This window comes from Sciurus vulgaris (genome assembly GCF_902686455.1).
Source record: "Sciurus vulgaris genome assembly, chromosome: 7".
Classification (NCBI taxonomy): Eukaryota; Metazoa; Chordata; class Mammalia; order Rodentia; family Sciuridae; genus Sciurus; species Sciurus vulgaris.
The window spans coordinates 135,651,936-135,664,997 of NC_136467.1; the positions used below are offsets into that span (position 1 = coordinate 135,651,936).

Below are 13,062 nucleotides of genomic sequence, written 5' to 3' on the forward strand. Positions count from 1 at the left end.
AAAAAAAAAAAAAAAAAAAAAAAAAAAAGAAAAAGAGTGTGTGGGTACTGTTGGAAAACACCAAACTTCCAAACTGAAAGAGAGTCTCATGTTCAAAAGGCCCACCCAAAGCAGTTGCCCCTGAATCCCCAGAGAATACCTGCTTGTCAACCCAACCTCAACCTAAGAAAATGATGGTAGAGAAGTCACTACAACATCAGACTTTTGGTTACAGAGGAAGACCCAAGCTCCTTCGTCTTTTGTCCAAGTCTGGTGTGTGATCAGGGAGGCCATTCGGCAAGATGTGCAAGAATACAATGTCACAAAAACAGCCTTGAAGCACCTTACACCTTCACAGACTGACTCATTTAATAAAAGCCCATATTTACTTTCCTATTAAATCATTCATTGAATAAGGACACTAACATTGGCATTAAGTCTGCATTTTTCAGAAAGAATGTACCTTGGATTCTACTGCTATGCATTCCTAATTTATTTCAATGAAGATTTCTGAAAAAGAGGATCTTTTAGACCAGTATAGTTCATACTGAAAACCTATGCATTTGGTTAAAACAAAACAAAACAAAACAAAAAAAAAAACACAGAAAACCTTACTGCCTGTCCTCAAAAACAAAACAAATAAACAAACAACAACAACAACAACAAAACCGAAAGGGGCCCCCAGCATACCTCCCCAGAGGTCACTGATGACTTTTCTATTACTGTCTACAAGGAATGTGTCCACATGAAGCATTCACAAATGATGATTTAGCAGATTCTGGGCATACAGGAAATCACATTGTATGTTAGCACAAGGAACTCACAAATAGACACTAGCTTTAGGAAGGAAATTTCCACAGCTTTAAAGTGGCTTCTGAATTCTCTGCTGCTGTCTGCTCTGGGCTCCTTGCTTTTGCCTGAGCCAGCTTCCTCAGTTAACCAGGGTACAGAGGGCATCACAAAGACATACACGATTTGTTCCATATCATTCTTGGCCATTATTATGTCATCATGCCCAAGAGGTGCTGATTCACCAAAAACAAAAAAAAAAAAAAAAAAAACAAGCAAACCCCCCGGACCCCGAGATTCCTCTACACAGAGTGGAAAAGGGGAAACAGTTCTGCTGTGCCTGTCCTTGAGCAGTCCCCTACATTGTGCAATTGTCTCTGTTTGAACACAGCACTACAGTACCCTTGTGACCACAGAATGCCCTAGATAAAAGTGCTGTGGCACACTGGCAGAGAGTCACAGGCCCTGGGGCCGGGCGGCCTGGGGTCAAGTCCTGGCTCTCCAGCTTTAAGCTGAGTGAACTTGGGGACTTACCTAAACTTCTGTGCTTTGATTTTTAATGATGAAACAGGTAATAATAGCTCTTACCCAACCGGTGTTGGAGGACGGAATATTTAAATGTCTGGGAATGTTTGGCACTGTGCCTGGTACACAGTAATCAGTGTTAGGTGCTAATGACATCATCATCATCATTATCGTTAATAACTCAGCTACCATCTTCCCCTCCTGATCTCTATTCAACAACCTCATCCTGAAAAACACACTTCGCTCTAGGCAATCTCACCTCCTTGCCCAGATAAAACGCTTTCACTCTCACCTCTCATCACTGGTCCTCCTATCTGCAGTACCCACCCGTTATCCAAATGCTACCATCTTCTAAGGCCTTCCTTCTGCATGAAGCCCATAGGGCATTCTGGTCAAGTAAAGGACTGTCTCTACAACATGTGTGATGTTTTGAAGTGCTAACCAGAGCTGCCTTACCCATTCAGTCCATGGGGATGAAGGGTCTCTAGGTCCTTCCCTATTTGTTTACTCAGTTTTAGTTTTTTGAGACTTACTCAGGCTAGCCTGGAAACTCCTGGGCTCAAGTGATCCTCTGCCTAGCTTTCTAAGTAGCTGGGACTATGGATGCACACCACTGTGCCTGGATCCCCTCCATTTTTTAAAGCATTGTATGCATCTACCCACTCAGTGCAGCCCATAGCGTCCTATACCTGAGGCCATAAGCTCCTCCTAACTAAACATCCAATGTCAGTAGTAGATGAGGCTGCAGTCTGGTTTTGCTAGATTCTAGCAGCTAGAGAGTTGCATGAATTTAAATTCTCACTTCCAAATGGTCCATTATGTGCACTGACCAATCCTTTAGTTTGGCATTCTCCAGGTGGCAGCTTTGGCATTGTCTCTGGCAGCAACACCAGGATAGAAAAAGACACAGTAACAGTATGCTAACAGTGACCATTTCTCTTTAGCCAGCAAAGACCTGCTGTGGCTCCCAAAGGTTCTTGCAGAAGGCATGTTGGTACTCACCAGTCAGCAATGCATCCAGTTATTAGGTAGCCAAAGATTAATCCAACCAGTAAGGAGAACTTAGCGATATGGACCTTCCAGGCATTATCACACACAAGATCCCACTAGAGAGGGGCAAATAGAAAATAAATCAGAGAGACACATATACAGACCTAGTGTTACTCAATCATAAGGGCAATACAATAACTCGGCAAGGACCATGGCACCAATGTCAGGGCCTTGTTGCATGTATCATTAAAAAAGTCTCAAATTATTTTGAAAATTTGAAGAGAAGTACAATTTACCCACAACACAAATTGTAAAGTTTTTGTCTGGAATGAGTTATCAAAGTCTGAATGGAGTGATCCATGAAATCTGAGGATGTATTTTCTTTCTGTTCCAATTGCCACAGGGAACCAAGGGAGAGGGATCAGCTAAGGAGATGGGTGTTGGTGATGACCAGTGCCCCTGACGACCATCACCCCTCTCACCCAGCAGAGTCACTACAGCAGATGGGAAGACCTACTGATCTTCTGCACAGGGTATTATAATGACACACGGAAATGAAAAGTGACTTTTGCCTTTTCACCCCCACAACACTCCCCACACTATAGCTTTACAAATAAGGCGGGAGATAATGGTGAATGTCGAAATATGAACTTTAAACATGCTCATTTTTTCCTCGCAAACGTTCTTTGTGTTTTCCTATATTGCACTATAAAGCTAGGCCAGAAAGTCAATCAATAAGTATGATATTTAGTCTATTGTTTACAATTTTTATTATTTAATGTGAAAAATAAAAATAATCCTCTAATTTTTCTCCTTTCCATTTGCAGAATTAAGAGAGAAACCCGTTTCTTCCTTCCACGTGACATGTGTTCAAGTGTGGACACACCACATGAGTGTACACACAACGTACCTTTGGGGTCAGAGGACAGACAGACAGGACCTAGCACCCTGAAGACTGCAGTGCCCCACCCTGCTGCTGCCCACCCTCAGTTGTATGATGCCCTGCTATTGGGGCAAAGAAGTGGCCAAGTTTCCACTTCGGGGCTCTCTACTCCAAATCCGTGGAGGCAGCAAACTCAGCTGGGGACATGCACCAGAGGGTGTGGAATTTGCCAGAACAAGAGGTATTCTGGAAGTAGAGACAGGATGGGCGAGGAAAATGGCAGTGCAAGGTGTTGGGTTGGGCCAGATCTCAGCTCTATCTTCTTAAAAGTCTCCCCAGCACCACCACCACCACCACCACCTTGAGACGCTGAGTGTAATGCAGAGGAGTCTTGCAAACCCAGGTCCTGCCCCTGTTTTCCAACTTCTGGAAAGTCTGGAGAAGGCCCTGACATCTACTGCTGTGTTTCTCAGCTTCAGAGGGACTTGGGAAAAGCTCAGATCAGCACTAGCAGTTGCAGAAGAAGGCACCTGGCTTAGAGAGCAGGAAGGCACTGCCTGTCACGTGGGTCCCACTTCTGCCTGGGATTCCTTGGGAGATGGATGATGCCCCCAACACAGGCTCCAATCACCAGAGACCTTGCTCATCCCTCTGGTTCCAGGTGATCTGCATTGCGGGGGGGGGGGGGGGGATTATAGATATTGGGGGAAGAAAGGGAATAAAGGAATGCGGGAGTGCAGGGCCAGACTGCAGGAGGGACTGGCCAGCAAAGGACAGTTGGAACAGCTGTTGTCAATGTTTGTTCAAGTGTATGGGAAGGACAGCATGGCTAGTTGTGCAGAATCCCGTTCAGAATTGAGATACAACAGTGCCCTAGAGGGCTAACTTCCTTCTAGGAGGACTCCAGTAGTTCTCTAAATGTGTTCCAGAAACACAAGGACCAAAAGCATCTGCATCACCTGGGAACTAACAAGAAGTGCAAATTCTTGGGCCTCATCTTAGATGCATTGAAGGACAACCTCTGGAGTTAAACACAGCCTTGTGGTCTAAGATCCATCAGGTGATCCCAAGCACCCAGGCTGACTCTGTCCTGACCCTGAAAACCTCCAGGAGTTCTGCTCTGCCTTTTTCCTGCCCTAAGACAGCCCATGAACTTTGCTCTCCAGGGCTTGGTTCAAACAGTCAACTCCCAAGAGCAGGGGGTGTTTTACCCTGCATGAAACACACACACGATTACTGGCTTTTCCTCTGGACTGCAAGAGCAGGAATATAAAGCTCGAAGATGTCTTAAATGGGCTCTTGGAGGCAAACCTGGAAAACCAACATTCATGGATATGCTGTTTCTAGGAGAAAATGTGTTTTTAATAATAAATACGTTTTTGACATGCAACCTACTTCTAACGTCAGGAAGGAAGGGTTTACCTTAAAATGTGAGTTATAGCATTATCGTGAACACTGTGTGTGCATTGTTTCCATAGCTTAGTTTACAAGTTCTGTGAGGAGAGACGCTTACACACCTGTAACAGCTCATCTCTCAGTCACCTCGTACCTGTAGGAACTCAGATGGGCACATTCTTGGCAAGAGAGGAGCAAGCCCTGACCTCAAGCTGCTGCCGGTGAGGGACGCACCAGCTGCTGTCTCTATCATTCCCTCTGCTTTTAAACGCTTCCTTGTCTCCACCAAGACTTCCCATTGATGAATTTATTTGAGGTTAAGCAATGCAAAGGAGTACGTTCTGCTTATATTAAATGGCTGGGAGACAAGAGATTTCAATAAAAGCATTCAGGGGAATGGAGAAAATGGCCAAAGCTGTTGCCAGTTCAGTCACCTGACCAATTACTACTCTTGGCCTTGGGCAGCCATAACCCAATTTAGTTGCTACCTAATAAGTTGCTCAGTGATCAACTCAACACGACCCCAATCAATTAACAATGCTGGAGTGGAAAAGTAAAACAGTACAGGAAGCCTGGCTCATAAGGCCAGTAAGGAAAGGAAGCCTGGGTAAAAGTGTTGACTGGCATCACCAATCTCAGCTTGTGGGTACCCACCCCTCTTGGAGGTGGCCTGGGAATCCAGTACAAGGCAGCTACCAGCCACCTGGTGCCTTAAACCCTCCTCAATTAGACACAGGAATGGAAAGCATATCTGAATCAATAAGCAGAGGGACTGGGAGGTCCCAGCAGGCTCACCAAGATAAGGGTCACTCAAGTCTGGGGATCCGCCTAAAAACAACACCCTTATAATCCTGGAGGCTCACCCTGGAGGGACATTCCATTGGGCTGGGTGGGGCGAGGCTGGAGGACTCCACTGAGCTGCCTCCCTTGTTTAACTTCTACTTCTGATATTGACAAAAATGTACCAGGAAAATAAAATATGTTCTAACAGAGTGTTATCTCTTAAAGAATCCTAAAGAATTTCAGAAGTATGAGGAAACTTTGAGATCACCTGGCTCTCAAATTTGTTCAGGTTGCTATAGATAAGATGTGGCAATCGGTCATTCAGGAAGACAAGGCTCTGTGAAGTTTGAACATTAAAAAAAAAAAAAAAAATCTGAAGGGAGTAATGCTTTTAAAAGTTCAAGACCAGAACTTAATGTAATGGGTTTTTATCTCCAGTGTGACTCTGCTCACCACTCTTTTTTCTCCCCATCAAATTAACCAGCAATTTTAGCAGATTCTACCTTTCAAATACACCCCAAACATATCAACATCCTTGCCATGGAATAACCTAACTTTTAGGGGTATGGCAGGCATTCCCTCCTCACCTGAGGGTCCCCCCTCCTTCAGGTGTGTGTTCCTGTAGTGAGGGCCACAGTATTAAAATAGAACCTTCAGACTTTCTTACAGTGAAGGTTTTGGATAAGATTTAGGGTCTGCTGATCAGGTGCACACCGCAGAACAAGTCTCAGTGTTCAACCTACTTCTAATTTTTGAACTGCCTTGAATTAGGAAGAGTCAAGAGTGGTAAGTGGGACATCCATTTAACTGGTCAGATCTGGCAGGGTTTGGGGTGGTCTTAGAGCCGATAATTCTAGTGGTGGCTAAGGAAGCGTGATCTTGGAGTCAGTGGTTGGGGCAGTGACTCCCTGATTCCCAGGCTCTTAAGTGAGATTCCAGGCAGGCTAGTTCTAGGTCATTGTGCTGGGAATCCTTCCAGAGCCCCGGCTTGCAGCTGCTCCAGCAACGCGGTGAGCACTGAATTCAGTCCCTAGCTCCTGAAATACTCAGAGTGGTTTCTGTTATTTGCAAATTGAACCCCGTTCCCTGAGTAAATTTCCTTGGGATGGCATTTGCAGGCAAGATGTGAGCCAGGTCGCCATCCTCACACTCCTGAACAATGCAAGAGTCTCCCTGCATTAACTTCAGCTTCCGTCAAATTCATTCCCTTGAGAACAATGAAAGCAACCATTTAATGAAGCATGTTAACACTTCATCTGCAGGTTTAACAAGATCATAAAAGCAGTCACGTCATAGCCCCATTTCATCATCTTAGCTTTATTTCTCTGCCACTATTCTCCCATCGGGAACACTCTATGGTGATGTCCCAGGAAGCTCTGAGCCAGGACTGAATGGGAGACAATGACTCTAAAATGTGTGTCTGTGTTTCACACACTGCGCGTGGTTGCTACATGCTCTATTATAAAAAAAAAAAAAAAGGTAATAGAAATTCTGGTAGACTATTTTTGTATCTATGTAGTTTAAGGATAGAACATAAGAAATAAAACTTGTTATTTTAAAGGCATAATTGAGTAACTCCAGTAGAGAAACATTCTTCAAGGAAACCAATAAAATTTCTAAAGATAAAAAATAAAAGGGAGGTAAAAACAATTCTCAGTAGTAATTAATTCTATACTAAAATGTAAAACAAGAACCATAAAATAATTGGAGGAAAATAGATTACTTATCTGACTTTGGAGATGGAATCTGTAAAAAAAATGACCTAAAGATGACTGGTAGATTCTATAACAGTTGAACTGTTACTACTTCACAATTAATTTTAACTATTACTTAAAACTTCTAGGCATCAAAAATACCATAAATAAGATTATAAATGCTTACATTTATAAAATATATCTATATAATTAACCCCCTAAACATTCAATGAGTATTAATATTTTTTAGGTTTTCTTTCTCAAACAGATTTTCTTTTCAATATAGATGAATACTCCAACTAGAAACAGGTTAAGCACACAGACAATGGACAAAATATAAAGCAAAAAAAAAAAAAAATGGTTTAAAGAACACCCAGGAAATGTTAGATTCTGCTAATGAAAATCAAATCATAATATTCTGGCTATCAAACAATTTTTAAAAATTTTTCTCAAGATACAGGAGAGACAAGGAGGTGCCAAATTACAGGAGGAGGGTGAACAGGCATTGCTCTTCTGGAAGGCAATTTGGCAACAGGCAGCACATGTCTTTAATAATGTCTGCCCTTTATCCCAGCAATTCCTTTTCTTGGAACATTTTCCCAAGCAAATGATCAGAGATGCCCATGGGTGTCCCTGTGCCATAATGTTCACTGATTTTAACTCACAAGAGCAAAAACCTAAGAACCTGAGTGAATGCCTGGTGATGCTATAAAACCATTAAAAACTTTGTTTTTGAAAACTAACAACAGAAAAAAATCCTCGTGAGATAGTACTATGATAATGCCTCAGAATGAAAAGCAATGAATATGAGAGGTTTGTGTACGCAGGGAAAATCAGAGGACATCCCAAATATCAAAACTGACAGTGGAATTAAGACTGAGTTTTATTTTTCACTTGATACTTTTAAAAACATTCTATAATTAATCTGTGAATCCCAAAGTGGTGGGGAGCATAAAATGAAGTATTATTAAAAACAAACCAACAAAGGCAAAATCTTTCAGGAATATGTACTTTTATGCACTCTAAAATAAAATAAAATAAAATAAAATAAAATAATAAAATAAAATAAAATATCAGGCCAAGAGGAAGATTGTTTTGAAATGGCTTGGGTGTCAAAATGTTTTTAAAATAGGGCTGAGGGTATATCTCAGTTGTAAAGCACTTGCCTAGCATGTGCAAGGTTCTGAGCTCCATCCCATGCCTCACATAAAAATAAAAACAAACATATAAATAAATAAATAGAGCCAGGCTAGTGGTGTACACCTGTAGTCCCAGCTATTCAGGAAGCTAAGGCAAGATTGCTTGAGTCCAGAGTTTGAGACCAGCTTGGGCAACACAGTTGGACACTGTCCCAAAATAAATAAATAAATAAATAAATTTTAAATTTTTAAAAAAGAAGGAAAGAAAGTGGCTTAGAATAAACCGTATCTCCACAGGCTGAAGTTTGTTTATGTTAATGCTCATTAACTAATGAAAAAAGTGTTTTTTAGGGAACTGAATGAAAAATTTCCCCAAAGTTTCATCTTTTGAAGTGGAGATCCCCACTTGAGCCTGTTCCATTAGCAAGCCACCAGGGTTTTCCCAATCACTGAGCGAGCGTTCTGTTCTCGCTCTGAGCACAGTCAGTTGAGATAAAAGGAAATATTTCAGTTCAATACCACAAAGAGAATAATACTGCTTAAAATTTCAAAGACTTAAATGAAACAAAATTCTTGACTGGGTTGCTAGAATTTAGAGAAATGTGAAGTTAGCGCTTTTCTTCCCCCTAAAATAGCATTTCGGCAGCCTCTCATGAACCAGTGTCTCATATACCATGGGTTTGCTGTGCTCTGCAGTTTTTTTTAACTAGAGACGATAGGAATGTCAAGAACACACACACACATGCGTGTACAAACACACATACACGCATGCACAGAGTCCCACCCTGGAAGATTAGTCATTGACGGACAAAGAAACAGCCTCCAGAAGCTAAATTGATGAAGCACGTTAGCTACTATTTAGGCAGCCTAAGCCAGTCTGTGTTTTTCAGTATTTTGCATCTAGCAGTACAGAGATTCTTTTTTCCTAAAAGACTCCATCAAAATTCAAGATACACTGCATGATTTGAAAACCTCAAATTACTCTCTGCTTTTTGCCTCTCAGCTCGTCCTCCAATTTTAGGAGGCTTGCTGTCAACGGTAGCCAACACAAGTGCCAATTAGAGTTGGCATTCTTGCAGGCTTCCTTAAATGACATAATAAACATCTTTGCCAGGTACTCTGGGGGAATTTTTTTTTTTTTTTTTTTTTTTAAGTTTGGTTTCTCTGTTTTCTGTTAATTGCCACTCAAACTGCTCCTCAACTTTCAGTCTTTTCTAACCTAGTGCCAAAATAATAACTGGGGCCCATTGGATGAAACTGTAGCAAAACTCGATCAAAAGCCTGTCCAGGCGAGATGGGGGAGATGCCCCGCTTACTACACCTACATGCCAACTCTGTTGCAAGAAACCCATTCCAAAGCCACAGCATTGGAGCTGGTCGAAGTTCTCAAATTTTGTGTAGTGCCTTTTTTTTTTAGGATCTGTATGGTAATTTTAGACTCATTCTTAATCTTAAACAACAAACTATCTTTTCATCTCTTTGTCTCCTATTGTCTGCTTCCTTTTTCAAAGTGCGGCTTCCTGGTGTTGGAGGAGTGGGGACAGCGAAGCTTCATTTACTGACATGGGCTCTCCCAAGTCTCACTGAATCTGACTCCTTTTAAAAGGCTAGAGATGTAGAACTGCTTTCCAGGAGAATGTAAAAGGCAAACAAAAATAACCTCCTGAACACACCCTCAAGTTGAGTTGATGTGGGACTCTCTCTGGGAAAACGATACAGGGAGTCACTTTTCCTTTGTCTTTTTCTTAAGGGAAACAGGGTGTATATGATGGTAAGCATTACTGGTTGTTCGAACTTGTTCATTTGGTATAAAGCCCTCTGACATCTGAGGAAGCTGAACAGATCCCCACAAGGCTGCAGAGATTGTTCATAGGCAATATCTTTCTATTAATCAAAACCTTGAAGAATCTTTTCCAAAATCTTCAATGGATGTTTTACTAATGACCTTCACCAACTACTTCTAAGAAAGGAAGTTAAGAAGAAGCCCTGTAAAGAGGCCTGTGAAAGAGAAAGAGGGGAGAGGAGAAACCAACCCCAGAGCCCGAGGCATCAAGAGAGAGCAACTCTTAAGACCCTAAGTGAAATCAGCACACAGGCTTCTAGCATGTGAGGACACAAGAAGGAACTGGAACACTGTTCCCTCGAGCAATTCAAACACTGTTTTCCTTTGTTACCAGGGGACATCTAGTATAACAAGGATGACCACATTAATATTTAAGATATACCTACTTACTCTGGAAAGGAACCAAGTGTGGGGACCTTCTGACAATCACATTAGGGAATTCTTAGGATGGGAAGAATTTAATGACCCAGGTGATCAATTATGGAGAGAACTTGGAGGTAGAAGGAAAACCACCTTTGGTTCCATGGCTTCCTCCTGCCACAGGCAATGGTTCTGACATAACATGGCCATGTCAAGCCCCGCTCCGACCTTTGTTATCCCACCTCCTGTTTACAAGCTGCGTCCCAAAACCTCCTTCATCCTCTTTCACTGCCATCCCTCCCGCCAACCTTTGTCATGACCCAGCCATGCCAAAGCCCTCACCAGCTCCCAAAGGGCCTCTGGGCCCTTCTGCCAAATTGCTTTTCTACCCTCCACCCCCGCAATACCCACACTCCTTTCCACCCTGACTTTTCTGGCTCAACACCTACTTCAAAGGATACGTCTCATTTCAACCAAAATTGCTGAACATTGTACATCACCTGTAGGTCAGATCCTGGGAACCTTGCTGAACTGCTTGCATTTTTTTCTTTCAGTGAGTTTTTATTACCTTTATAAGCACATGATGAAATTAAAAGAGCAAGGGGTGTGAAGTTACAAATGTACAAATTAATATAGTTCCATATTCCTATCCAGTTCAATTAGCTTAATTGAGGACTCTCCCTAGGCCAGACTTGGGCCTCTTCTCTGTGTTTCTACGGCACACACTATTCTCATGATGAACACCTAGATAGCCAAAATATATTTTAATTGCTTGTTTACAAGTCCCTCTTCCATGAGTTCAGGGTTGGTAAACTACAGCCCACAGGTCAAATATGGACCTGAGCCTGTTTTTGTAAATAAAATTTTATTGGCACACAGCCACTCTTCATTTAGTTATTATCTATAGCTGCTTTCGTGCTACAATGGTAGAGTTGAGCAGGTGCAAAAAATGACCCCATGGCTAGAGTTGTGGTTCAGTGGTAGAAGTGCTTGCCTGGCATGCTTGAGGCCCTGGGTTCAATCCTCAGTACCACATAAAAATGACTAAATAAAATAAAGGTATTATGTCCATCTACAGCTTAAAAGAATATATTTTTTAAAAAAAGACCCCATGGCCCACAAAGCCAAAAGTTATTTACTATTTGTTTTTTTTATAGGAAGTTTCCAACCTCTTGCACTATCTGTAAGTTCCTGTCTCCATGTGTTATTTCTCTCTGTCTTGGACCCAAGCTAATGCCTGGAACATGGGAAGGGAGAGCAAGGGGTATGCTTGTGCAGGAACTACTGTCCCTGGACACCAGAATACTCTTGGCATTTGCTTGTGTTCACCGTGCCATGCTATTTATCTCCTTAATTCTCCACCCCATGGTTATTTCTTCAAATACAATTTAATTTAAATAATTAATAAGTAATTATTACACAAAATTTATACCAGCAATATGATTTTTAAATGTTTCCGCCCAACTTTTCACTATGGATAATTTTCCCCTAGGGAAAGATATTTCTGGTTTTATCATTAAAGCCAATAGAAAATTGGGTATATGAGAAATTTATTTAAAACAATGAGAAATTCTCTTTTAATAGAACAGATCTATTATGTAGATTAAGCATTGTTCTATGAGAAGAAAGGAAACAGATTAGTTAAGAATTGATCATGTGCAGGGCACACTGCTGGCTGCTGTGACTAAGCTCTCTCATTCAGTCAACACGGCAGGCTTTTTGTAGGGGCATTATCTCCACTGTCCATTTTACAGAGGAAGAAACTGAGGCAGAAAGAGGTGAAGCGAAGCAACCACTTCAAGATCAAATGACTCTTAACAAGATAATGAATCCAGATCTGATTAAAACATACATACTGTAGTAGGATATGGTGGTGAACACCTGTAATCCCAAGGACTTGGGAGGCAGAGCCAGGAGGATCACAAGTTCAAAGCCAGCCTCAGCAACTTGGTGAGGCCCTAAGTAACTTAGTGACACCCTGTCTCAAAATAAATAATAAAAAGGACTGGGGATATAGCTCAGTAGTGAAGCGCCCCTGGATTCAATCCCTGGCAAAAAAAAAAAAAAAAAAAATACTTTGCCATCCAATAAATTCACAGAAATGGCCATAGTTCATGCAAACTAAAACTTTTCTCTCATTAGTTGGTTATAGGCTATAGCATTTGTCTCACCAAGTACTCAGTACACTTCATATACACGGAAGTGAAGTATTGCAGTGAAAATAGGACAGGCTTTATAATTTGTGAAGTGTCTGTGAATAGCGGACGTTCAATAAATGGCAGCTATTAAAAATAATATTGGACTGGGGATGTAGCTCAATAGGCGAGCTCTTGTTTAGCTTTGCAAGGTCCTGAGTTCCATGCCCAGTGCCAAACAACAACAACAACAACAACATCACAGTGCAGGTTTGAGCAACCCTAGTCCAGATACACAAAATGCCCCCACATGCGAAACTTTGAGTACTGAAGCCACAGAAAATTCCAGACCTGTGTTCACATGATGGGGCAGTCAAAATGCAGACCCACCAAACATACTGTATAATGACTTTCAAGTCATGCATGCAGGGTATATATGAAGCATAAATGAATTTCATCTGTAGACTTGGGGCCCATCCTCAAGATAGCTCATTTTATACATGCAAATATTCAAAAATTCAAAAACCCCAAACCTGGAACACTCTGT

General features: G+C 41.7%; 1 protein-coding gene across 5 annotated transcripts in view; it reads right to left on the reverse strand.

Moving 5' to 3' along the window:
* The window catches only part of SLC22A23 (solute carrier family 22 member 23), a 181,989-nt gene that overhangs the window by 139,926 nt on the left and 29,001 nt on the right, over window positions 1–13,062 (reverse strand). For 3 of the 5 annotated variants that reach the window (XM_079146377.1, XM_079146381.1, XM_079146379.1), the window contains one exon: window positions 2,296–2,399. The exons of the other annotated variants lie outside the window; for them this stretch is intronic. In XM_079146377.1, coding sequence (XP_079002503.1) covers window positions 2,296–2,399 — 104 coding nt within the window. The remainder of the gene's footprint in view (window positions 1–2,295; window positions 2,400–13,062) is intronic. 5 annotated transcript variants of the gene reach the window in all.